This window comes from Anser anser (genome assembly GCF_964211835.1).
Source record: "Anser anser genome assembly, chromosome: 17".
In the NCBI taxonomy this organism is placed as follows: Eukaryota; Metazoa; Chordata; class Aves; order Anseriformes; family Anatidae; genus Anser; species Anser anser.
In genome coordinates, this window is record NC_139738.1 from 7,713,297 (window position 1) to 7,738,223 (window position 24,927).

General features: G+C 61.4%; 2 protein-coding genes across 16 annotated transcripts; both read left to right on the top strand.

The window, feature by feature from the left end:
• The first annotated feature begins 920 nt into the window (after positions 1-920).
• Positions 921-15,325, top strand: ATP13A2 (ATPase cation transporting 13A2). Of its 8 annotated transcripts, none has more exons than XM_083802308.1 (29): positions 921-1,013; positions 4,966-5,039; positions 5,411-5,578; positions 5,670-5,728; positions 5,950-6,064; positions 6,169-6,248; positions 6,728-6,805; positions 7,316-7,385; positions 7,802-7,936; positions 8,246-8,312; positions 8,416-8,547; positions 8,721-8,888; positions 8,968-9,078; positions 9,179-9,225; positions 9,336-9,524; positions 9,599-9,805; positions 9,934-10,047; positions 10,211-10,367; positions 10,463-10,583; positions 11,102-11,226; positions 11,704-11,864; positions 12,231-12,335; positions 12,423-12,502; positions 12,719-12,871; positions 12,985-13,081; positions 13,264-13,487; positions 13,697-13,848; positions 13,932-14,104; positions 14,217-15,325. In XM_083802308.1, exons 1-29 carry the CDS (start codon positions 1,004-1,006, stop codon positions 14,385-14,387), a joined length of 3,543 nt encoding a protein of 1,180 aa, XP_083658434.1. In that variant the 5' UTR covers positions 921-1,003; the 3' UTR covers positions 14,388-15,325. The 8 variants fall into 8 exon arrangements, with proteins under 8 accessions (XP_083658434.1, XP_083658435.1, XP_083658438.1 ...); XM_083802309.1 differs by having other exon boundaries at positions 5,953-6,064; XM_083802305.1 differs by lacking the exon at positions 921-1,013 and adding an exon at positions 1,078-1,726.
• A 2,124-nt stretch (positions 15,326-17,449) lies between these two features.
• Positions 17,450-24,154, top strand: MFAP2 (microfibril associated protein 2). 8 transcript variants are annotated; one of them, XM_083802316.1, is made up of 9 exons: positions 17,450-17,567; positions 21,111-21,188; positions 22,122-22,211; positions 22,641-22,667; positions 22,742-22,828; positions 22,962-23,003; positions 23,316-23,403; positions 23,501-23,574; positions 23,792-24,154. In XM_083802316.1, exons 2-9 carry the CDS (start codon positions 21,152-21,154, stop codon positions 23,893-23,895), a joined length of 549 nt encoding a protein of 182 aa, XP_083658442.1. In that variant the 5' UTR covers positions 17,450-17,567; positions 21,111-21,151; the 3' UTR covers positions 23,896-24,154. The 8 variants fall into 8 exon arrangements, with proteins under 8 accessions (XP_083658442.1, XP_083658445.1, XP_083658446.1 ...); XM_083802319.1 differs by having other exon boundaries at positions 17,469-17,567; positions 22,125-22,211; XM_083802320.1 differs by having other exon boundaries at positions 17,502-17,567; positions 21,108-21,188; positions 22,125-22,211.
• Positions 24,155-24,927: the final 773 nt, after the last annotated feature.

A 24,927-nucleotide genomic window follows, 5' to 3' on the forward strand; every position in this document is an offset into this window, starting at 1 on the left:
TATTTTTGTTTTTTTTTTTCCCAGTTCTGCCTAACTGCAGGTAGTGTAAGCACAAAGCTGCTTCGCCTCTTGCTTCACGGGGAAGCACGGACCATAGCTGAGCCCCCATCCAAAGAAAAAATTTGGTTCACCTCCCTTCCTGAAAAGAAACCTTACGTGAGGCTGGCCTGCGTGTGCAGGGGGGAGTGTGACCGCTTTGCACGTGCGGGGGCTGCAGCTGAGCCGGGCCTTGGCTTTTTCTGGCACTGGTTTTGCAGCGGCTGGGGACCCAAGAGCCCAGGCTCCAGCCAGTGCAGCCTGCTGGGGGGGTGTATTTAGGTCTGCTTCCCCCGCGTGAGGAAGGTTTGGGGTTACTGGCTTCAGCATCCCCCTCCCTGGAGCCTTCCCTGAGGGACACTTGCTGCAGCCGAGGGTGCGGGGGGCGTGCAAGCAATTCGGGAGGGGGGGATGCAGAGCCTGGTGTGGGTGGGGGTCACAAAGCCCTTTGGGGGCACACCTGGGTGCGTTTCCTCACAAGGTTGGGGGCACAAAATCCTTTGGGGGCATAGGCGGGTGCGTTTCCTCACAAGGTGGGGGGGCACAAAGCCCTTTGGGGACACAGGCGGGTGCGTTTCCTCAGAAGGCTGGGGGCACAAAGCCCTTTGGGGACGCAGCCGGCTGCGTTTCCTCACAAGGTGTGGGGACACAAAGCCCTTTGGGGACACAGGCGGGTGCGTTTCCTCACAAGGTGGGGGAACACAAAGCCCTTTGGGGCCGCAGCCGGCTGCGTTTCCTCACAAGCCGCGGGGGCGCAGAGCCCCCTTGGGGGCAGGACCCGGCCGTTTTGCCGCGGGGTCGCGCAGGGCTCGCGAATCCCTTTCGGGGGCAACCCCGGGGGCGTCTCCTCGCTGAGGGGCAGGACTACAACTCCCGGCAGCCCCCGCGCGCCGCCATTGCGCCGCCGCCGCCGCCCGGTGCGCGTGGGGCCGCGGCCCCGGGGCGGCCGCCGCAACCGGGGCCCGCCATGAGCTCAGGTCAGCGGGGGGGGGAGGGGGGGGGGCCGGGGCCGCATCCCGCGAGGGGCCCGTGGCGGCCGAGCGGGGCCCGGGGTTGTACCGAGCACAGCCCGGGGGGGGTCGCATCCTGCGGGACGCGCGGCCCCGCGAGGTGCGGGGACGATGCGGGGAAACGAAGCCCCGGCACCGCCGCCGCACGCCCCGAGGCGCTGCGGCGCCCCGGCCCCGGAGGCTCGGCAGGTCCGCGGCTGCTCCGGGGCCGTTGGAGCAAAGCGTCCGTGCCGGCGGTGCGGTCTGTGAGGATGCGAAAGGACCGGGCGCAGGGGGCAGGGCGCGAGCTCCGCCCGTCTCCGCTTCCCTTCGGCTCCGCGTTCCCCGGCCCCGAGCGGAGCCGCTCGAAGGCGGCCCGGGGAGGAAGCGCCCGGCGGCAGGAAAAGGGCGGGGGTGCGGGGCCCTCGTCGCTGCCCCCTCGTCGGGCCCTTGCCTCGTGCCCGTCTCTCGCTCCGGCAGCGCAGCGCTCGGGGTCAGACCCCGGCCGCTTGGTTTTTTCTGTTTTGTTTTTTTTCTTTTCCCATCGCACCGCCGAATTTGAGGCTCCCCGGGGCTCCTGCGGGAGGCCTGGCAGGGGAGAAGCGGCCTGGCTCCAGCAGCGGGGACGGGAGGTGCCCTGCTCCTGGCTCAGCGCGCCCAAACGGAGATGGGAGGCCACGGGAAGGTGGGCGCTGAGCAAGGTAGGAGCCCTTGACTCAACCGACGTCTGGGGAAGTGCGGGGGGCCGGGATATACGTGTGTCAGATTTTTTCTCCTCGCTGGGCTTGCCCAAGAAGGGTGCTCCTCCACCGCAGCCGCCGGGCGCTTGCCCCGGCTCTGGCCGCGGGCCGGCACGCGGCGCGGGGGCGTGAGGAGAGGGCCCGCCAGTCCCCGATGCCCGACGGGGGGGGAAACGCCAGCGCCCTGCAGCCGCGCTTCCTGGAAGGCCTTTATCGCTGCCGGCGTCGTCAGCACGTGGCAAAGCGAACGCTGCCCGTGCTGCCGCCTGCCCGCTCCTGCGCAATCCCTCGTTGCAAGGTGCGAGCCCAGCGAGGGCGAAATAAGTCATCAAAATCCACCCGTGGTAGATTTGGGGCTGCTGCGGGGGGCTCCTTGCCTACGAGGATTTATTTTTCCACCCATCCCGAGCGCTTGCAGGTGGATGAGAGAGATTTGCCCAGGATTACCGGCAACGGCAAAGCTTGAACCCGGTCCTCCATGTACAGGCCCTGTAGCTCTTGCTGCTGAGCCCGTCTCATCCTGTTGTTTCTCCCAGCCTTGGGGCTTTTTCCTGTCTGTGCTCCCACGGCTGATGATGCCACGTCTGGGTAGGACCCGACCGCCTGGAAATACACGTTTGGCTCCGGATGTGCGGCAGGCAGGCTGTCCTGTTTCTCTCCGGTAGCCTGCACAGGGAGTTTATGTTGGAAAAAGCGCCGGAGAGAGAACTGATGAGATCTCATCAGCATTTAACCCCTTGCTGGGTCAGGCCTTGGAGCTTTTAAATATTGCTGCATGTGACCCAGACGCTGACACATTCAGTTTTCCATCCCTCATCCCTCCTTCCTGGCTTTCACCTCCTCCTGATTTTTTCTCTTTCCCCATCTCCAAGGGCCTGGATGGACCTTGCCAGCCCCATCGCACCGACCAGCGGGGGCCAGCCCTTGCAGGCTGGACCTTCCTCTTCTCCTGTGCAACTTCCAGCCCGCCTGTGGAGGGAGGGAGGAGGATGCTCAGGAACCCCTGCGTGGAGCAGGGAGCGTCTGGTGGGGACCGCGAGAGCAGAGGAAGATCTCCAAGTCCCCTTGGGGTTTGCTTCGAGAAATGTGCCCGCAAAAAGGCTGCGGCTGCAAAGGGAGCTTGCAGAGGAGGTCTCTGGGACCGGCGTGCATCTGCTGTCGGTGTGCGTGGTGCTGCTGGGCAGAATTGCTTTCTCTCGGGGTGAAATTTCGGGGCAGGACCAGCACTGGCATGTGCAAACGGTCCCCAGCTGGGGTTGCTTTTCGGGGGGGTGTTCAGAGCCACGAGACGCGTAGGCTCAAGGTGTCCAGCTCTGGTCTGGTGCAGGGTGCTCCAGCCCCTGCTAGGACACGCGCTGGCTCTCAGGGTGCCCTGAGCACGTTTCTCCCCTGTTTTCCGCCAATCCTCAGCAGCAGGAATTGTGTTGCTTCTCGGAAGGGTGCCAGGTAGCACCTTAGAGCAGCGCTTTGGGGTCGGCGGGGGTACGTTGCTCCCGTTCCCTTTGCACCCCCGGCAGCTCGCAGGGCTCCTTGGTTCAGGTGCTCCCGCTGCTCCCTCCTCACCTGGCTGACTTTGCGACCGCTCCAGAGACAGAAGCAATCACTTCCAGCCCTTCACCGCGGGGGCAAACCGCTGCTGCGGGGGCAGGAGGAGGAGGGATGCGGCTGCCCCCGCGCCGTGTTTGCAGACGAGGTGTGGCCGCTGCGAAGCAAACTGGTCGCGCAGCTTCACTGCGCTCTGCCCTCCCTCCCTTCTCCCGGCGCCGGATGCTTCCCGGATACATCCACCAGCAGGCAAGGCGACGAGGGGCATCCCGACCCCGTCCCGGCCCCGCAGCCGGCGGGGTAAGGCTGGGGGAGTCAGGCGAGAGCTTTGCTCGCTCGCGGTGTTTGGGACGCTGCCAGGATGGGCGCAGGAGGTGAGAAAACCCACGGGGATGGGGTCGTGCAAGTGTTGCGCCGGGACCAGGTGTGGCAGTGCTCGCACACTCCTCCAGAAGCTCTGCGGTTTGCAGGGAAGGGTGAGGAAAGGCAGAGCAGTGCCGCAGAGAGCGGGGAGGCGAGGTGGAAAGGCAGCGGTGCTGCCTGCTGCGGGGAGCAAACGGGTCACCTGCACGGCATTTCAGCTGGCTCCCCTCCTGTGGCCTGCTGGGGAAGAGTCCGACTTTGCCCCTCCTCACGGGCTGCACAGCCCTTCCCGTGAGGGCTTTTATTTGAATCGAACCCTCCCTTGGGCCTCTTGCCCCCAGCAGACGAGCTTTTGGGGCTGGACGGAGCCCTGCGAAGGGCTGCCGGCAGCGCCAGGAATCCGGCCGGGGTGGCTTTTCCAGAAGCTCCTTTGCGACACCCGCGTGCAGCAAACAAATTGGTAACGCAGCCCGCCCCGGTGCCCTCCTGGAAACCTGCAGCCAGCCAGGAAACCGTCTGCTGGCTGCAGGGCTGCGTTCGTGTTCGTGCCACGTGGTACTTCCCCCGCTGCTGCTCAAAGAGACCGCGGCCGCTGCGCCCCGCGGGGCGATGCCTGCCTGTGCGAGCAGCGAGAGCGGTGCGTGTGGCTGGGGCATCGGCCCGGCCCCGCTGCCTCCGCGCTCTGGCACGCCGCGGGTTTCAGGCCAGGGCGGATTTTGAGGCGTCCCGGCTGTTTTAGGGCTGTGAGGGCGTCGCACGGCGGGTTGCTGAACCTGCAGGTGAAATGACAAAAAGCGGCTCTTGCGGCCGTTTCCCAGCGCCCAGGCCACGTCTGGCAGGCAGGAGGAAACGCGGGGAGCAAATAAGCGTGAAAAGCGGCTCGGGAAAGCTTGCCGCGCGCTTGACCTGGCTCTGCACCAGCTCTGCTCCCTTCCCCCTGGCTCTAAGCCGCTGTTCGTGCCAGCTTTTCTCCCCGGGCTCCCTTGGCATCGCCCGCGTGACCGTCACGTGCGGCAGGAGCCGGCACGGGGCTGGCCGGGTACCTCTGGGGTGTCCCCTGCCCACGCGGCGGCTGCGACCCTGAGCGGCTCCGGGTTCCTCCCCTCCCTCCATCAGCCTGGGATCTGGAGGCAGGTGAGGCTGCAGGTCCCGGTGCTGGCGCTCCCAAGGACGTCTCGTAGCGGTTCAGCACGAGGACCTGCCTCTCTGGCTCCTTTCGAGCCACTGCCACCCGTCTGGCGAGGCTCTCGGCGCCCGTCGGTAACGCGTTTTCCCCCTCTTTGACTTTGCAGACAGCAGCAGGCTGCTGGGCAGCCCGCGGCCGGGCTACGGGACGCTGCAGCAAGACGCCGATAAATCCTGCATGGTACGTCCGAGCGCTTCGGTGCGGGGAGGGAGGCGAGCTGGGGGCGGGCTGGCAGAAAACCGTTTATTATCAGCAGAAGAAGGCTGTTTGCAAGCAGTAGAACGAGAGAGCTGTTTCCTGTGGTGTTTTCCTTGCCGTGAAGCTGCCCTCGGTGCCCCAGAGCAGCTTGTCACGCCAAGAGGCTTTGATCAGTTTAAGACTGATAACCTTATTGGGGTTGATCGGTAAATAAGCCGGCAGCCCCATAAGGATGAGCCAGCCTGCAGCCGGTTGCGGGGCAGATATCGCAGCGGGGCCCGGCTGCGATGGGGGCACGTGAGGGGGCCACGGACGAGCTCGGAGCCAGCCCGCGTGGCACCGTGTCCTTCCAGGAGGTCACCGGCTACCAGACCAAGCCGTGGCGGGTGGCCCTGTGCCACGCGTGCTCCGTGCTGACGGCGGGGCTCCTGCTGCTGCTCTTCCACTGGAAACCCAGCCTGGAGGTGCGGGCGAAGTGCGAGCCCTGCGCCCTGGGCCAGGCAGACTGGGTCATCATCAGGGTAAGCCCCCGCGGGGCTGCGGGCGCGGGGAGCCGGCGGCTGCCGATTCCCCCCCGCTCGGACCCTGCCGCCAGCCGCGGGTGTGTTGCAGGACCGCTTCGGACAGTGCTTCACCACGCGTGTGCGGACGGAGGCGCTGGGCGAAGGCAGGTGAGGGCAGGGCTGATCCCTCACGGCCCTTTTAACCCCAATTTACCCTTCCTGAGACAGCTGGTTGTGCTTCTGAGCAGCTTTTCCAAGCTCCTGTCCCGTCCCCTGCGTTACGTTACATGGGGGAAGCACTTTGGATCTGTAGCCCTGACTATGAAGGGTTGTGCTTGCAGCAGTGCCAGCAGATGGGGAGGGATTAACACTTGGTTTCCCACCCCAAGCAGCCTGGAGCATCACCCGGGGGCCAGGCCGGAGGACCGGAGGACCAGCATCGCCATCGGCGTGGCGGACGAGGAGGAGAGCCGGGACACCATCCGGCTCCATGAGAAGGAAGAGGTAGCTCCAGCGACCCCACCTCTGCCCCCTAAATCCTCTCCCTGGGCATGCGCTGCCCTCCTGTGCCATTAACACCCTTTTTTTCTCCCTCCTGCTCTGCTCAGAAGAACACCTTGCGCTACTATCTCTTCGAGGGCTTGCGTTACGTCTGGATCGAAAGGTGGCAGGCGTACTGCAAAGTCAGGTATTTCTCTCCCCCTCCCCGCCCCGTAGCAGCAAGCCTCTCTGCATCCCTGCGCTGCTCCTCTTGGCCCCTGAGCCCCCCCAGCATGGTCCTAGCCCATCTGTAAGTTGCACGTCCGCACTGGGGCTTTTCTCCATGTTGCAAAGCCTTCGGGCACCGTCTGTGGGGCAGCGAGCAGGGCTGTCGCAGTGGGGAGAGGAGCCCGAGCAAAGCTCTTTGGCAGCTGCCCCGAGCGGCTCGCTCGGGCACTGGATGAGCGCTGCGCTGCTCGCAGATCTCCAGACTATGCCCCTTTTGTTCCTGCTCCCAGCCTTGGCACCCACAAGCCGTGGCCGAGCCCAAGGAACAAGATGCTCTCTCTTTCCTAAAGGGTTTTTTGTCGCCGAGGACCTGGACGTGCTGTTTGTTCCGCCGGGCCAGGCTCCTGCTGATTTTGAAACCATTTCTTCTTGTTTCTCTTACCCCCCTGGGCTTGCCAGCGTCCTGGATGAAGGCTGGACCTGTGCGGATCTCCACCTCTCCCAGGCTGGGCTTGACCAGCAAGACCACAACACCAGGTAGGGATTCAGCAGCTTCCTGGGACACCCGGATGAGATTTTTCCAGGGCCAAGCAAATTCTGAAGCGTGGGATTTTTCTCACAGCCAGCCCTCAAAACCAAGGACGGCTTTGAGGGCTCAGTTACAAGTGGTAATAGACCATTGCATCATCATTTAAACACCTGAAATCTTTACCATGCTTGAAATGAAATGGAGTTAAAATAGTAGCTTTTATCACCGTTAACCAAATTCCCCGGATATGAGACCACGGAATTAATCTGGGCCATTTCCAGGTGATACACAGAGGTCACGGGGCTACTGTGCCACCCACTCGCTCCCCTGGCCTGTGGAGGGGTGGAGGGAGGAAGAAGAGGGTTTTAATAGCAGCGAGGTGGTGTAGTGGTACAGAGGTGTGCTGGCCTGCCCTTGCTTTGCTCCTGCATCGCACGGGGTGGGGCACATCAGGTTGGCAGTGCAGCTTTTCCCTGGCGTCTGTTTGCTCCCCCTCTGCTCTTTTCTCCCCTCTGCAGAAGGAAGATCTACGGACCGAACCTCATCGAGGTGCCGGTCAAGTCCTACGCGAGGCTCTTGGTGGAGGAGGTGCGCATCCATGGCCAGAGCTGTGCTTCCAGAGAGCGGCATGTCCCCGGCTGTGTGAGCCCCTGCGAGTGCTCCCAGAGCCTGGCCCTGCTGGCAGGGAAGAGGGGACGTTAGGAGAGGGGAGAGGACGTTAGGAGAGGCAGCTTGGGCAGTGATCGGAGCAGGCAGAGGAGGGACTCATCCTGCCCCTTAGCTCAGACAGGAGCATCCCCAGTTAGTTACAGAGCATCCTCAGGAGTCCTGACCATAAGCAAAGCTGGGGAAGACGGAGGGCTTGGGAGAATTCAGCTAGTCCGTGCCCAGCCCCAGGGAAGGGCCAGCTTCTCCTCCGCATCAGCAGTGGGTTCCCGAGGAGCCCCGAGGTCTCACAGCGGTCTGGAGGAAGCTCTCCTCCCCAAAACCTGCTCTCTCTCCAGGTACTCAACCCCTTCTACATCTTCCAAGTGTTCAGCATCGTGCTGTGGGTCTGCGATGCCTACTACTACTACGCTGCCTGCATCTTCCTCATCTCCACCATCTCCCTGGGGCTGTCGCTCTACGAGACGAGGAAGGTTGGTGGCGGGCAGCGGCTGGGGAAAACAGAGGGAAGAGCTTAGCAAACCCCATCCCGCCCTGGGACGTGGGTTATCTGGGATGTTAGTGGAATAACCCCTGTTCTGAAGCTGCTTGGCATCTCTGCCGGCGCTGAACGCGGCCGGCTGAGCGCAACCCGTGCCCCAACAGCGGGGCAGGTTTCCTCAGCCCTTGCGTGTGGTTCGCAGCCTGGTGCACTCAAGACCCGTTTGTCTTACGGGCACTTTGCTGTGCTTGTTGAGCTTTCCGTTCCCTCGAGGGGCTGCTAATGGCTCCCTCCCTTGCAGCAAAGCACCACGCTGCAGAACATGGCCAAGATGTCAGTCGGCGTCCGAGTCCGCCGCCCTGACGGAGGTGGGTGAGCGCGGTGCCCGCGAGCAGCCCGGGGGCGGTGGGCTCCCTGTGGTGGGCAGGCAGGTGCAGGGCTGATGCCTGACACGGCGGGCTTTTATTCCAGAGGAGGCAGTGGTGAGCTCCGCGGACCTGGTGCCAGGCGATTGCATCAGCCTCCCCTCGGATGGGATGCTGGTCCCCTGCGACGCCGCGCTGCTGACGGGCGAGTGCATGGTCAACGAGAGCATGCTGACAGGTGAGAGCACTGGGACCCGGAGGGACGCCTCACGTCTCAGCAGCCCCTTTTCCCATCCTTGTGTTCACCTGTTCCTGCACAAAGGCTGCCGGAGGGGCTGGCTGCATCCTGACACCCTGGGGTTATAAAGCTCCCTCTGCGACGTTCCTCACCGCCGCGGGTTTCTCCTGCAGGGGAGAGCGTGCCAGTGATGAAAACGCCTCTCCCGGCCTGCGGTGGGGCCGCCAGCGCTGTCTACTCTCCCGAGGAACACCGGCGGCACACGCTGTTCTGCGGGACGCAGGTCATCCAAGCCAAGTCCTACGTGGGCAAGGAGGTGCTGGCCGTGGTCACCCGCACAGGTAGCGGCGCGCAGGGGACAAGCCGTCTCCTTCAGGGCGGTGGCTTTGGGCATGCGGACCTTCTGCCCCTCTCCCGCAGGGTTCTGCACGGCCAAAGGGGATCTCATCAGCTCCATCCTCTACCCCAAGCCCGTCAGCTTCAAGTTCTACAAGGACTCTGTGAAGTTTGTCCTGTTCCTCGCTGTCCTGGGTAGGGAGGCATTGCCAGGAGCGGCCAGATTCCTCTCGAGGGGTTGAACCCAGGCTCCCCGCTTGGCTTTGTAACGGAGCCCGTTCTTTCTCCCGCACAGCTTTTATCGGCACGCTGTACAGCATCCTCATCTTGGTTAAAAACCAGGTAGGGCTGCAGGAGCTGCTCAATCCCCGCACGCACGTGGCTGATGGACCCGGCGCCGATGCGCGGGCTGCAAGGGTGCCCACCCCGCTTACGCACCCCTTGTGCGCCAGGTTCCTGTGGGGCAAATCATCATCCGTGCCCTCGACCTCGTCACCGTCATCGTGCCGCCAGCTCTCCCAGCTGCTATGACCGTGGGCACCATCTACGCCCAGAACAGGCTGAAGAAACAGGGCATCTTCTGCATCAGCCCTCCCCGCATCAACCTGTGCGGCAAGATCCGCCTGGTTTGCTTCGACAAGGTGAGTTTCGGGCGGCGCCGCACCGCAGTTTCCAGCTCGGAGGCTGGTCCGGACCCGCTGCTCCGTCCCCCCAGACCGGGACGCTCACGGAGGAAGGGCTGGATGTCTGGGGAGTGGTCCCGCTGGAGAACCACCGTTTCATGCCTGTCGTCTACGAGCCACGCCACCTGCCCGGCGGCCCCCTGCTCTATGCCCTGGCCGCCTGCCACACCGTCTCGCTGCTGCGGGCGCAGCCCATCGGGGACCCCGTGGACCTCAAGATGATGGAATCCACCGGCTGGGTAAGAAAAGCAGTGGGGCATCTGTCCGCGGGGAGATGGAGGTCTGCTCTGCCGGGAGAGGAGAAAGGGGGTGTTAAAACCATCCGCGGGGCAGAGCTGGGGCTTGCAAGGCTTTGCCGTGGTTTCAGCGCCTGGAGATGATGGAGGAGGATGAAGGCGAGCTGCCCAGCTTCCAGCAGTTTGGGACGAAGGTCCTGGCCGTGATGAAGCCTCCGCCCGAGGCAGAACAGCCGCCAAGCAGGGTGAGCCCAGAGGAGGCTGCGCTGTGCCGACAGCCCTTCTGCAGCATTCCCCGAGCCTCGCGGGTTGCGTGGCAAAGCGTGCTGTGCTTTGCAGCCCCAGAGAGGTTGCACCTCCCATGGCAGGAGCTCCTGCCCAGCCCTGACTCTCCCTTTTCCCCCACAGAAGCACCAGTCACCCGTGGGGATCCTCCGGCGCTTCCCCTTCTCCTCCTCCCTGCAGAGGACAAGCGTCCTGGCAAAGCTGCCTGGTGAGGATGCGGCCCAAGCCTATGTCAAGGGGGCACCGGAGATGGTGGCCAGCCTTTGCAGGAAGGAAACAGGTACGTGCCTGAGCCACGGCTCCCCTCGCTGGGCCTCCGCGTCCCAGCTTGATTTGGGAACCGTTGTGACCTTGCTCCTCCCTTGCGGTCGGCAGTGCCCCCGGATTTCTCCCAGATGCTGCGGCTCTACACCACCGACGGTTTCCGCGTCCTGGCTCTGGCTTACAAACCTCTGAGCACGGTGACGACCTTCGAGGAGGCCCTGCAGCTGACGAGGTTGGCGTGACTAATGTTTCTCTCCATTTAGATCCCATTCACTTTGTTTTCAGGCATGTCTTTGCCAGAGGTCCAATTTAGGGCACAGGCTCCTGAGCTGTTTCCATCAGTGCTGGCTGCCGCTTCCAGCTCTGACTGTAACTTGCTGCCAGGGAGCAAGGGAAAGGTCCAGGGCAAGAGAGGCCAAGTGGCAGTGTCAAACCCAAACCCTCCTTCCTGCTGCAGGCAGCTCTGGTGCTTGCAAAATACCCGTAAATGCCAGTAACGTGGTGGTGGGCTGGGGCCTTGCGGCAGCAACTCCTGCAAATCGCGGTAGCGGGATCGCCTGCTCTCCTCGAGTGGTTCGGGGGATGTTTTGTACTCTGCTGCCCTGCAAGCTGCCCCATCCTGGCAGCCTGCAAGCAATTAAACCCTACCCCACGCTGGAGCAATTGCTGGCTGCCTCCCGGATGGATTGGCCGGTTTACACCTGTCGATCCACTCTTGTTGAAGCCAAACAGCTCGCTGTATCCCGACAGGGACTCTGCAGAGAGCAGCCTGACCTTCCTTGGGTTCCTCGTCATGAAAAATGTCCTCAAGCCAGAGTCCGAGCCCGTGATCCGCCTCCTGAGGAACGCCAACGTCCGCCCCATCATGGTGACAGGTGACGATGCTGGGGGGACAGGGACACTGGGCCTGGGGGTGAGATTGGGCACAGAGGGGCTGTAATGTGCAAGGGATGAAGGGTTTCTCCACCAGACATCAGCGGCCTGAATCTGGCAGGAAGCACAGCGAGGGCTCCCGGGACCTTTTTTTATGTGCATCCCCGATACTTGTTTGCATTGTGCCCCTCTTGGCTGCCCTTGTTGATGGATCTGCAGCTGTACAGAGGTGGGGATGTGCAGGCTCCTCTTTCACCAGCGCAGCATTAACCCTCAGACCCGGTGCGAGCAGCTTAAGCAGCAAAACTGCTCACTGTCAGACCCCCGACGGCACGAATGTGGATGTCCCGCGAGCATCCTGATTTGCACAGCTAGCAGGGTGCTGCAGCAAGGCAAGCAGCGCCTGCCAGGCTTCGAGGACCGTTTTTGGCTTGCAAACGTCACTCTTGATAGCTCCACACCGCTGCCTCTGCCTGCAGGAGACAACATGCTGACAGCCGTGAACGTGGCCAGGAGCTGCCGCATGGTGGAGCCCAAAGAGCAGGTCATCTTTGTGAGCGCCTGCCCGCCCAGCCACGACAAACCTGCTGCCCTGAAATTCGTCCCCGCCGAGCTCTCACAGGGCGAGGAGCAGCCGGAGGTGAGCCTGGAGGCAAGGTCTTGGGGGGCTGTGCCCAGCCCAGAGCACCGGGCTTCTTTCCAGTGCCGCTGTCTTCAGAGGCGAACGGGAGTGTGATCCTGCCCCTTTATTAAACGCCTGCTTTAGGAGAAGGTAACCTGCTCCTTTCTCTGGGAGCATGTCCCAGAAACGGTGGCTCAGAGCTGCTCCAAACGCCCTCGCTGCATGCAGCTTGCGCGGTGCTCCTCAGACAGTGCTCACGCAACGGTTGTGGGGCTGGGCAGTCGGCACGGCAATCTCTAAAAGAAGCCTTTTATCCAAAATCAAGGCAATGAGCTGCTTTCCCTGCCGCTCGGTGTGCGCTGAGGGAGCGTTTCTCCTTGGCAGGGTCTGTACCAGCAGGATGGGTGCCTCCCGCAGCCCTGCCACCTGGCGCTGAACGGCAAGTCCTTCGCCGTGGTTCGCGAGCACTTCCCTGAGCTGCTGCCCAAGGTTCGCCCGTCCCCATCCCTCCTGCAGGGAGCCACGGGCCGGGTGCTGCCCCCTGGGCGCCAGCACTGAGCTGTCCCCTCCTTGCAGATCCTCATCCGAGCAACAGTTTTTGCCCGCATGTCGCCCGACCAGAAGACTCAGCTGGTGTGCAGCCTGCAGGAGCTCAAGTAAGTCCCCCAGGCCCGAGATGTGGGGGGGATAAAAGGGGGCGAGTGGACACGAGGAATTTCTTGTGTGCCGGAGGCTTTCCCAGCTCGGTTTTGCATCCCACCCCCTCCCAAACACAGGGACTATCCCAAATACCTGGGTGCAACCTTGAGGACTCCAAAGCCCCCAACTCTCCCCGTGTCCTGGTGTCACTAATCGACCCCTTCTCACCGCAGCTACTGCGTGGGGATGTGCGGGGATGGGGCCAACGACTGCGGGGCGCTGAAGGCAGCCGACGTGGGCATCTCGCTCTCGGAGGCAGAGGCATCCGTGGCGTCGCCGTTCACCTCCCGCATTGCCAACATCGAGTGTGTGCCCACGGTCATCCGGTGAGCAGCCAGCAGCTTCGTGGTGGGGATAAAACCAGGCGGAGTGGTCTCAGTGCCTCTGTCCCCTCTTTGGAATGTGGCTTGCAGCACAGCGGGTCTGTTTCTGTCTGCAGGGAGGGCAGGTGCTCGCTGGTCACCTCCTTCGGGGTGTTTAAGTACATGGCCCTGTACAGCCTGGTGCAGTTCGTGTCCGTGCTGCTGCTCTACACGGTGAGTCCGTCTGTCTGGGCAGGAGGTGGGCAGGGCCGTGGGGGGATGTGGGAAGACCGCTCTGGGCAGCCGGCGGGATGCGCCGCACGATGCTCGGGGCTGCCTTCGGGTGTTTCCCACTCACCGTGTCACGGCTGGATTTTAACCCTCCTGGCTGAGGGCGGCTGGTTTCTCCCTCCCAGATTAACACCAACCTGAGCGACTTCCAGTTCCTCTTCTTCGACCTGATCATCACCACCACCGTGGCGGTGCTGATGGGTCGGACGGGTCCCGCCAAGGAGCTGGGAGCCGAGCGTCCCCAAGGGGCGCTGATCAGCATCCTCGTGCTGGGCAGCCTGCTCCTCCAGACGGCTCTGCTCATCACTGTGCAAGTCCTCAGCTACTTCATCACCGTCTCGCAGAGCTGGTACGGGACCCGGCTGCCCGCCTTTGTGTGGGTTCAGCGATGGGGACAGCGTTGACTTTGGCCAACCCCAAGGAGGCATCAGGCCACCTGGCAGCGAAAGGCTGCCGTGTGCTGATGGAGCAAGGGGTGGCACAGCATCCAGACTCTCCTCTCGCCTGTCCTTTCAAGCCCCCCCTCTGATCCCCTGTCTTCTCCCCTGCCTGCCTTAGGTACGTGCCACTGAACAGCACGGTGACGGCTCCCCAGAACCTGCCCAACTATGAGAACACCGTCCTCTTCTGCGTCACGGGCTTCCAGTACCTCATCCTGGCAGTCGCCATGTCCAAGGGGTACCCATTTCGGGAGCCGCTCTACACCAATGGTGAGGATGAGACTGGCTGTGTGGGCAAGGGGGGAAATCAAGCCTTCAGCCTCTTCCACAGCTCTCTCCCTTCTCGCCCTCAGTGCTCTTCCTGGCGGTCCTCGTCATCCTCTTTGGCCTCATGGTATGGCTGACCCTGTATCCGCTGGGCTTCCCCAAAACCCTGCTGAAGCTGCAGGGCATCGATGACTTGAATTTCAAGCTGCTGCTGCTGGGAATTGCCACGCTCAACTTCTTCGCCGCCTTCGTGCTGGAGGTGGGCACGAGGGCATTGGGCTCACAGGGGTTTTGCAAAGCCCGTCCCATCCCACATGCCTGTCTGAGCAACGCCTTCCTCAAATCCTCTCCTTCCCCTCTCTTTGCTGCAGACCGCCCTGGACCACGGCTTGCTCAGCTGCTTGCGCAAGCTGCGCAGGAAGAAAGCATCCAAAAAGCTTTTCAAGAGGCTGGAGAAGGAGCTGAGCCAGCAGCAGCCATCTTGGCCACCCCTTAACGAACCGCTCTTCGCTACTCCCAGGCTGTCCATCGCCGTGAGATAGCAGGCGCCGAGCCTCCCTCCTCCCTGCTCTGCAGGCAGGTGCTGCCCGCCAGTGCTCGGCTGCCACCGTTTATTTATTTGGCCTCGTAGCAGGGCCGGCCACAAGCATCTGTGCCTGGCTCCAGCGTGACCCGGAGGCGTCCGTCCCAGGCAAGGGATGCAACAGGTGGCCGAAGATGGGCAGCACGGCTCGTCTTCCCCACAGGGAGACCCTCGGCATCGCAGCTGTGAAGCCACACGCTCCAGAAAGGATGTGGCCGGTCTTGCGGCCGCGTCCAGCTGAGCCCTGGCCGAGAGGAGGCGGTGGGAGATGCTGGAGGAGCACAGTGGGGAGTTTCGCATGGCGATGCTCCCTTTCTTCTCCCCCCGAGCCCCACGCCCTCCTGGCTGGTCAAAGCCACGAAGTCAGGGGTCCCTCTCCTGCTGGCGGCGGTGGCACCTACCCTGGCCTTAGGGCTCTGCTCACTGTGAAGAACCCGCTTCCTCCTCCCCTGGGCTGCCCTGGATGTGTAGGAACTGTTTACAAACCACCCCAGCTTTGCGAAGGATGCGTCTTGAGCCAGCCATCAACCGCTGTGTCCCACTGAGAGGCTCGGAGCGTTTCACGCAGAGCCGAAGCGGGTTTTGCCCTTCGGTTCACCGGAGCAGCTAAAAGGGCAGCATCCCCTTCCCCGAGCTGCGGGAGGTTTCGGCATGGGATCCAGCAAAGTCCCTCCGAGCCCTCTCCACGTGAACACAGTGGTGATGCTTCTGCAGAGCGCTCCCGCCGCCGTCTCTGTCAGGCAGGAGCTTTGTAGCATTAAAAACCCCGGATCTCTATTTTTTAACTCTGTTCCAGTGCATAGAGGTGTAAGTGCAGTTGGGAGAATGGCGTACCACTTCTGGTTTTCATACGGTGCTGTTGTGAGTGTGTCTAATAAATTAACACTATTTTCTTGACCACTTCGCCTAGGCTGGCTGGTATGAGTGGGCTGCTGGGACGGGGTGGTGGTGTGGAGAGCATCAAGCGGAGCAGGTGAGAGGGGTTTGGGGTCACTTGGTTGTCCACCAGGGCAGGAAAATGCTGTGGGCACTTTGTCCCTCATGCCTGAAAGCAGAGAGCCCGGGGACAGCACCGCTGGGATTTCGGAACAGGCAGCAACCCAAACCAAGCAGTGGCGCAGCAGCTGTGAATAACCCCCAGCCTGTTTCCAGCTGGAATTTCCTAGGAAAAAAAAAAAAAAAGAAAGAAAAAAAAGAAAAAGAAAAACATAATTGCTGGAAAAAAGCAGATGTCCTCGCCAAGACGGCTCTCCGTGCAAAAGCGCTCATCGGGCAGCGTGTCTTCCTGCAGCGGAGGCGCGTGGAAGTCGAGAGAAGCCGGTAGATGGAGGTGCCGCGTCTGGAAAGGGAATTGCCGAGCTCTGCAGGTGGGGAGAGGGAAGGGGCAGCTTGGTGCCGTGGGGTGGGGGTCTCTCAGCCGCCCCTCAGCCCAGCTTCAGGCAGGGAAAGCTGTGGAGTCTGAGCCCCCGCAAGCACTAGCGGTGCCTCTCTGCCCTCCCGGAGCTAGGGATTAGATCAGGAAATGAGGCACAAGCAGAGGTAAGAGGTTTCCTGAAATCCTAGCCAGGGTTTGAGCTATTAAACCAGGCTTCCTGAGCAAAAGGGAAAAAAAAAGAAGAAAAAAGAAAAAAAAGAAACCCACAGAGATTTTGCCTGGGCAGGGCTCTGGCAGCACGCACTGGATGCAGGATTCGAAACTATGAGCATCACCCATCACCTCTGCTTGCCGCCCGCACCAAGGCACCCAGCCCAAGGCGAAGCTGCTGGGGGCAGCGGCAGCTCCCAAATTTCCATTGATTTGGCCCCAGCAAGCCCAGGGCAGGATCAGGGCCAGCAGTTTCAGTCCCCGTGCTGTCTGGCCTGGAGCAGGTGCCCAGCCGTGCTGCTTTTTGCCTCCCCCCCACACCTCGTTTGGTTCTGGGGGATATTCCCAGGTTAGCAGCCCCCGGGTGTAAAGTGCATTGAGTTATTCACGGCCGGGAGAGTTCAATGTGGGGCAGAGCTGGGGCCCGGGATTTGGGGGGGGGCAGAAATTCAGGGGCAGCAGCTGTGAGATGTGGTCGGGGCCGTGGATTTACCCATCCTGCAGAGCCCCGTGTTAGGACTGGATAAACAGGCTTGATGTGAGATGGGAGCACCCCCACCCACCCCACCCCTCCCCCTTTTTCTCATCTGAAACCTTGGATTTTCTCATTGTTTTTAGAGCGCTCAGCCCCCCTCCTTCCTGCAAAACTTTCACAACGAAGGAATCATCTGTAGGCATTTGGGGTGCCAAAGCTGCCGTGGGGCTCCCCTTCCTCCCCCCCCAAAACTGCCTGCTTCCCTGGGAAGGAATCCTGTTTGTCTCGGGGGGACTGGGGGGGGCTTTGGGCTTTCCATCACCCCCACTGCAAGCCGAGCATCCCCCATCCTCGCGGGGTCTCGCGCTGCCCTGTGCCCTCGCTGGCTGCCGGAAACCCGGCGGCTCGGGGGAAAGGGGCCCCACGGCCGGCAGCAAACGCTGCAGCCAGCGCCCATGGCCCGGGTGGGAAAAGGGGAAGGGGGGGGCAGTATTTCCACCCACACCCCCCCTCCTTCCAGGATAAACCTACAAATCTGCTGCGCCGTTGCAGCTGCAGCAGCCAGGTGCAATGGGTGCCGTGGCACCCACGTCCCCCCTTCTCCCTCCCGTCCCTAGGGACAAAGCGGGGGGCTCACCCCATCCATTAAAAGCCTGCCCCCTCCTCGCCTCTTTCGTTGCAACGAGGGGCGAGCGCAGCAAAACCCCAAATCCGGGGGCAGCACCCCAGTTTCTTGGGGTTGCCCCAGTTTTTCAAGGAGCAGCTGCTGCAGACCAGCACCGACACCAAGAAACCCCCCTCCCGCGGCCCAAAACTCATCGTGCCAGCGTGCTCGGCGCTGCACAAAGTCCTCCTCCCGCCTCTCTCCTGCAATCAGGTCAAAATCCAGCTGGATTTGGAAAAAAAAAAAAAAAAACACAAAGTTTCGTGCAGCCCATTGCATCAATGCGTGCTCATTGATTTATTATTTTTGTTATGATTATTATCTCCCCCCGGCAGGCAGCATCCATCTGGGCGAGGAGGAGGAAGGGGCCGGATCAGGTGTCGCATTAGGACCCAGTGGAGCCCCCATGTTGGAGGTAGGAGCTTTTTCTCTCATTTCGGAGTTTTTGAGCCCAGAGAGAAGAGACCAAGGCGTTGGGCAAGGGCGAAGGCAGCTCATAGCATCCGAAGCGGTAAGGCGTGAGCAGAGCCCCCCGCACTGGGGGCAATGCCCCCCGGCCCCGTGCATCCTCCGCGACCTCACGTTGGTGGCCCCAATTTCGAGCCGAACCCTGTTTTTGGGGCCAAAGTCCGTTTTGGGGGCTGAAGCCTTGTTTTGAGGCCAAAGCCCGTTTGGGGGGGCCAAGGCCTGTTTTGGGGGGTGGAGGCTGGGGGTCCACTGCTGGCTTTGCCTGCTTGCTTTGAAAACTTCCCGACCGCATCTTTGGGGCAAGGCGAGCGCCCCAAAGCCGCTCCCAAGCCCTTTGAGCTCCTGGGAAGAAAACTCCCACAGATTTTGGGGTCCTGGAGAAGCAGCGACGGTTTGGGGGACCCCAACTTCGGAAACTTCGCAGCCTGACAGCTGCTGTGGCCCATTTGTAACCGCTTGAATCAGTCTAAAAATACCCCAACGTCTGAAGGAAGCTGGATTATTTTTCTCATTATTTTTTTTTTCTCCCCCCCCCCCCCCTCCTGGAAACAGCGCGTACAGACGGGATTTTGAACACTTCAGTCATGTTTTATTTTATTTATATCCAGGGGGGACAGGCGAGGAGGGGGGACCCTGTTGGAATCGCGGTGTGTGAAAACGGGGAGGTGTGGAGGGGGGAGAGCGCTGCAAAGTTTTTTTTTGTTGTTTTTTTTTTTTTTTTTTTTAACCTTTGGTCGCGGGCCAGAAAATTTGAATCCTTTCATATTCCCTTTGTTCTCGCACTCTCTGGCAACTGGAGAGCTTTAAAAAAAAAAGGAAAAAGAAAAAAAAAAAAAGCTGGGGGAGGGGAAAAAAGGCTGGGGAAGGTGGGGTTTAGCAGAATGAAAGGCAGAGGCTGTGGTGTTCTTTCTGCGGGACTGATTGTTCCCAGATGTGCATTGCAAAAACATCTGGCTCGGTGCAGCCGCCGGACCCCCGCTCGCTGCCTGCGCCGAGGGGACACAGAGGTCCCCCCGCCGGGGCACCTCCAGGGGCTGATGTTTGGAGAAGCCCCGGGTGGGCGAGGAGGAGGAGGGGGGGGACGGCTGTGCCCCCCAGCCCCGTGCCTTTTTGCGGACACGTTGTGGAAAGTCTCGGCGTCGGGTGGGCGAAGACATCGCGGCCGTGGCCGCCGTCAGCTTCGCTCCACGCGTCTCTCCCAAAATGGGAGCCGTGGGTCTGGAGGCGGTGGTGGCTCTGTGGGGGGACGAGGCGGTGGTGGTGGCACCGCGTCCCCAGGGAGGATGCAACGGGTGGCCCCGTTCCCTGTCCGCGCCCCGCAAGCTGGGGATGTTCTCAGCAGGGCCTGGGGAGCAGAAGATCCCCGGGTTTGGGGGAAAATTCAGAAATTCGGTGATCAGACTGCTCCAAGAGATGGGGCCGTGTAGGAGGACGGCTGTGGTGCCTCCGGAGGTGGGCCCTGGGCCTTGCCTGAGCTGTCCCAGGCAGGTCGGGGTGGTTTGGGGCCCGGGGCAGCACCCAGCTGCCCCCCCAAACCCAGACCTTGCCCGCCCAGTCTGGATAAGGCCTCACAGAAGCCCAGGGCTCGCTCATCCCCACACGATCCCTTTCAGCCCGCGTTTTGCCTGGGTTAATCCCGGGTCCGGCACTCGCGTGGCTGTGGGACGTGAGATGGGGCAGGGCTGAGGGTGGCAGGGCCCCGGGGACACCCCGGGTGACCAGGCTTCGTTTGGGGCCCGTTCGGCCAAGCGTGGTTCTCCAACCTCAGCTCAGGCAGGGCCCGGCTTCGTGGCTCTCCCAGAGCCCGGTCAGGTCTGGAAGGCAACGACCGCAGTACCTACAAGCCTGGGGATGGGGGAGGACGGGGACCGTGGGGGCTGCAACCCTGCTGGTGGTGCAGGGCACGACTGCTGGAAGGTGCAGTGCTTGGGTGGGCGCAGGGATGTGGTCCTAGGAGGTGCTGAGCTCTGCTGGTGGCGCAGGATGCGGTCCCTGGATGGTGCGGCATGTCTAGGACAGGGGCCCCAGAAGGTGCAGGCTCTGCTGGTCCCACTGACCCAACCTTCCCCAGCGGGGACCACAGGGAGACAGGCAGCGTGGGTGCGTGTGTGGGACCATCCTGCCACGGACAGGCTATTTCAGCCCAAATTTTGCAGCCGGAACAAGACACGGTGACTTGGGCTCCCCTCCACCCCTGCCTCAGTTTCCCGTCCCCATCAGCAGAGCTGGAAGGGGTCCCCATCCCGCACCAGGGAAGACGGCGTGCTTCGTCCTGGACAGACAGACACATTTGGTTGCATTTCCAAGGAGGGCAGCCATGAAAGTTTTTTGGCAGGTTTTTCCTTTTTCTGTTTCTTTTTTTTTTTCCCCAGTTTTCCCTCTCGAGCTGGCGTGGGGAATCGCTGCTTGGAAAGCATTCGGCCCTTGGAGAGCAAGGCAGACGCGGGGCAGCCGCCGCCAGCTCCTCCCCATACCTCCCACCCACCTTTTGCTCGAAAGCAGGGTGTTTTTTTTTTTGTTGTTTTATTTTCCCTGTGATTTTAGGCAATCCATGCTCTCCCTGCAGCGAAGGCCCTTTGCAAGGAGCCAGGCTGGAAGCTGGGCTCCCCGCGAACAGCGGGGTTTTCATGGGAAGTGGGGAAAAAGCCTGAGGGTGAGGAGCAGGGAGAGAAATGGAATCCTTCGTCATCCTTTTTAGTTCTCTTTATTTTTGCCCCCCAAGACCAAAGCCCCAGTGCAGCCCTGCAAAGCAAAGCGTCCATCGCTTCCACAGTGCGAACTCGCAGAGGGGAGCACCACAAAAACTGGGGAGTGTTTGAAGAAGGCGATGCGACGAGACCAGCACCACTTTGTGCCCGAATCCTCCCTCCCCGTCCCCGTGCACGATGTTTGGAGGCTGCTCTGGTTGTACCGAGGGTTCAAAACCCTGCGGCGCCTTCCTGGGCTCTGACTGCAATCCCGGTGGGGGCTGAGCTCAACCCCCACCCCTTCCCCAGCCCCACTCATGGCTCTGTTAGCTGGGGGGGGTCCAGATAACGGGTCGCATGGGATGGGAGATAGCCAGCTCCAAGCCCAGGCTCCCCGGGAGGTCTCGCCATCCTGCCCACGGATATTCCATGCGCTTGTTCCTTGCAATTCCCTTGGGAGCAGGGCTCTCGCACGCACTCGGGGTGGGAAGCCCAGCCTGTGCATTGGCTTCCCACCATTGGGAAATTTCTTTTTTTTTTTTTTTTCTTCTTTTTTTCCCTTTGCTTTTGATTTTCGAGCAGCCAGCCCCCACCCCTGGGTACAGCCTCAGCCCTCAGGGATGCTGACGCCCGTGTCACGAGCTGCATTGCCGCTCAGCGCCCTGCTCCTGCAAGGCTTTTTGGGGGGGGTAAAGGGGGGGGGGGTATTGAATGGGTGCTTGAGGGTCGAGGGGGGGCTGATGCAGGAGATGGGGGGCTTGGGGTTGTTGCTAACCCCACACCTTTCCCTCTGCCCAAAGCAGACCGCACCGCACTCCTGCATCTACCTCCCGGCCCCGTCACCATGAGAGCGCTGTGTCTCGTCCTGCTGGGCCTGCCAGGTGAGTGCCAAGCCCCAAAACCACCCCAAAACTGTGCCGGGTGTCTCCAAACCCCAGAGACTGCCTCTGGCTGGGGTGGGGGTCATGAGGGGATCTGGCACCGTGGGGCTCAACTGCGGGGAGCAAAGCTGCCAGGGGGTGGGGGAGGCACACACTGGGAATTTGCCCCCCCCTAGCACTGTGACCAGGGAGGGGGCCAGGAGGTGGCTCCCAGCCCGATTCTATTTGCAACCCCTGGGGCTGGCAAAGGCCCTGCTGAAAATTAGGAGCGAGTCAGCGAAGCCGGCAGCCCGGAGCCAGGAAAACTTCAGGCGAAAGCAGCTCAGCACAAAGTCTGAAAACAGCTGGAAAACATTACCAGGCGAGGCCGAGGGATGAGGGGGACAGCGGGGGTGGGAAGGGGACCCGGGTGATGCCAGCCCCCCCCAGTGCTGCGAGACACTGGGCGAGGGTGCTGGGTGAGGCACCGTGGTCCCCGGAGGTGGCAGGGGTGCTGGGACCCGGCAGTGAGCATCCCACTTCCCTCGCCTCCACGGGTCACGCTCCTCCCTTGGTGGAGGAGGAGGAGGAGGAGGAGGAGGAGGAGGAGGAGGAGGATGGCCATCGGCCCATCGCCTGCTGGGAAATACGGCAGAGGGTATGGTGGGAATCCAGATGGAAATCGAAAAGGAGCCGTTGCCCACCCAGTGGATGCTCCGTGGGATCCTGGTCCTTTCCGGAGCAAAGGAAGAGCTGCTTGGGGTTAAAACTGGGGAAAAAAAAAAAAATAGGGAGCAACCCCCTTTTGCTCCCACATAAGGGTTTTGGGGATGGTGTGGGGCTCATGGCTGTGGGGCAAATGCTTGGTTTCCCCCAAAAGTAGGATGGGGAGGAGGGGTTTAGAGCTGTGTTGGCCACTCCACTGATGTCTGTGCCCCCCCTGTGTGCTCCCAGCAGCGCTCCTGGTCCAGGGCCAGTACAGCAGGTTTGAAGGCATCACCTACCCTGAGCCGGTGCAATATTCCCAGTACGACCAGCAGGCAGGTGAGAGCACCTGTGACTGGGGGAGCCTTCGCCTCTCTCCTCCTCCTCCTTCCAGCTTTGCTTTCCCTGCACGACGCTCCGGTGCTTCTTCCACATCAGTCTCAATGCTCCCTGCTCCATCCCTGCCCCTAACATTTCCCATTCCTCCCTCTCCTTGATCCCATGTACAAGTGCCTCTCCATTCCCCTCCTCGATGTCAGCACTTCAAGGTGCCAATTATTTCCGAAGGCCTTCATTAAGGCTTTACAAACCCTGTGTGGCTGATTGAGGTGACGCCACGGGACATTTTCCAACCGGTTGCAAAACTTTGGGGAGCTCATTGCAACACCTTGCCCACGTGCAGTGCCTCACCCTGCTGCGCTGTTTGTCCCTATGCCGTAAAATAAAAAAAAAAAATACTCATCCTGTTTTTCTCCCTTGTTTCCTTAGAGATTCAGGATTACTACGACTACCACGGTGAGTGCTATTCCACGGGATGCCAGGCAGGTTTGGGGGTGAGGGTGCGCACCCTCACGGCTCTGTCCCTGCAGATGTGACCCCCCGCACCCCTGAGGAGCAGTTTCGGTACCAGTCCCAGCAGCAATCCCAGCAGGAGATCGTGCCAGCTCCGACCCCAGGTGGGTGTGATACGACAGCCATGGTGGTATACGACGAGGATGCTTCAGCCCTAAAGCCCGGGCAGGGGGCAGCGGGACGCTCTCCCTCCCTCTTTAACCTTGCTCCCCCCCAAATTCTGTTCTCCTTCCCCAGCTGCTGCCCCCGAGACTGAGCCCACGGAGCCAGGACCCCTGGGTGAGTGCTCTTCTCACTCCTCTCCTAGCTCAGGGCGTGATGCTGCTGCTGGTCCTATTGACAAAAAAAAAAAAATGGGGCAAATTGAGTCATTTTCCCCATATAAGAATTCTGTCAAGCAGCTGGGCTGGCAGAGTGCCGGGGACAAGCTGAGCATCCCTTATCCCCAGGGGGGTTTTGTCCTCCTTTTGAGTAGGGATGGGGAAGAACGCGCTGCTGAGCGCATGCCAGCAGCTCAGGGATTTCCCTGGATCTGCATCTGGCTGCAATCCGGGGTGAAACACCCCAAAATGATGCCAGCTCTTGTTGCAGACTGCCGGGAGGAGCAGTACCCCTGCACCAGGCTCTACTCTGTCCACAAGCCCTGCAAGCAGTGCCTGAACGAGATCTGCTTCTACAGGCGAGTGCGGGGGGCTGTCACCCTGCCCCGGCCTGCCCTGGGGGAGTCCCTCTGCTTTTTTTTTGGTGCTAAACCCTCTGCTTTCTGCCCCCCGCAGCCTCCGCCGGGTCTACGTGATCAACAAGGAGATCTGCGTCCGCACTGTGTGTGCCCACGAAGAGCTGCTGCGGGGTAAGGGACGGGAGGGGAACGTGTCCCCCACACACCTTGTGGACGTCCCCTCTGGGTGGCTCCGCCTCGATGGCGAGGAGGATGCCGATATTTCGGATAGCTCCGTGCATCGCTCCACCACCAGTCACTCCCAGTACAGACCAGTTTGGGGGGGCGGGGGAGGCAGCATCGCGGTGTCCCCACCCCTGGCTGCTCACTGATTTTCGCCTCCCCGCAGCCGACCTGTGCCGTGACAAGTTCTCCAAGTGCGGCGTGATGGCCACCAGCGGGCTCTGCCAGACCGTGGTCGCATCCTGCGCCCGCAGCTGCGGCGGGTGCTGAAGCCGCCCCCCCCCTCGCCGGGACCCGCCGAGCCCCTTCCCCTGCCCGCCAGGCTCCGGCTCCTCACCGTGGTGCTAAAGAAACCGTGCATGAAAGAGCATAACAAAAAAAAAAAGTCCGTTTTTTTTGGTGCACATAAGAATAAAGGGGGGGTTATTATTTTTATTACTTTTGTTATTATATTGTACGGGGGGGCGGCGCCAGCCCCCGCCGCCCCATTTTCTGCGTAGAGTATCCAAGAGAAAAAGCGTAAGGGTCACTGCGGCTCCCGTCTCTTTTTTGTGTCCCTGACCTTTTGGGATCATCGGGGATGGGATGGGGACAGGGACGCCAGCACCTGCTCCCCCCATGAGCTTCCTCATCCTCTTCCTCCCCCCCACCCCCGTCCCGAAGCCATTCCTCAAGCCCTGCACAGGGGAGGTAGCGCTGATGTTAGCTGGGCTATAAAGTTTTGGGGTGCTTTAGGCTGTTTGGGGCAGTTCTCAGGTTCTGCTGGAGGAAATACCGCAGCTCTTGGGGCTGCGCTGGAGGGGTTTGGGGTGTTCCTGTAGCAAATGGTGTGGCAGCTGGGTTCCAGGCAGCCCTCGGGTCTCTTGTAGGAAATGTGGTGGGGTTGAGCGCTGCGTGCTGGGACGGTCTCCAGTTCCCTTACAGGAAATAGCACGTGTTCATCCCCTACAGCACACCCCAGTATTACAGCCTGAGCTTAGGGCAATTTTAGGGCAATCTGCTAGAAAAGGCTGGGGTTACTTTCTGGTTCGCTTATGGGGAGCAGCTTGAACTTTAAGGGTGCAGTATGGGGGCTTGCTCCAGGTCTCCTACAGAAAAACAGCGGGGTGCAGCTCTCATGTAGTGTGCCTTGCCCTTACAACCTGTAGCTCTTACAGTGTGGTGTCAGCCTTACGCAGCGTGTAGGGCTCATACAGCCCCCATACAGGGTGTGGGTGTCTTACACAGCGTGTAGGGCTCATACAGCCCCCATACAGGGTGTGGGGCTCTAACACCGCGTGCAGCGCTGTAGCAGGTACGAAT

Excerpts from the sequence above, each read along its gene's own strand:
- ATP13A2 (XM_083802305.1), top strand. The coding sequence starts at position 1,693 with ATGGGAGGCCACGGGAAGGTGGGCGCTGAGCAAG. Across the intron at positions 11,865-12,230 it reads AGGGCGAGGAGCAGCCGGAG|GGTCTGTACCAGCAGGATGG; the intron begins GTGAGCCTGGAG and ends TCTCCTTGGCAG. Across the intron at positions 12,872-12,984 it reads TGTGTGCCCACGGTCATCCG|GGAGGGCAGGTGCTCGCTGG; the intron begins GTGAGCAGCCAG and ends TTCTGTCTGCAG.
- MFAP2 (XM_083802316.1), top strand. The coding sequence starts at position 21,152 with ATGAGAGCGCTGTGTCTCGTCCTGCTGGGCCTGCCAG. Across the intron at positions 22,829-22,961 it reads CGTGCCAGCTCCGACCCCAG|CTGCTGCCCCCGAGACTGAG; the intron begins GTGGGTGTGATA and ends CTCCTTCCCCAG. Across the intron at positions 23,004-23,315 it reads CACGGAGCCAGGACCCCTGG|ACTGCCGGGAGGAGCAGTAC; the intron begins GTGAGTGCTCTT and ends CTCTTGTTGCAG.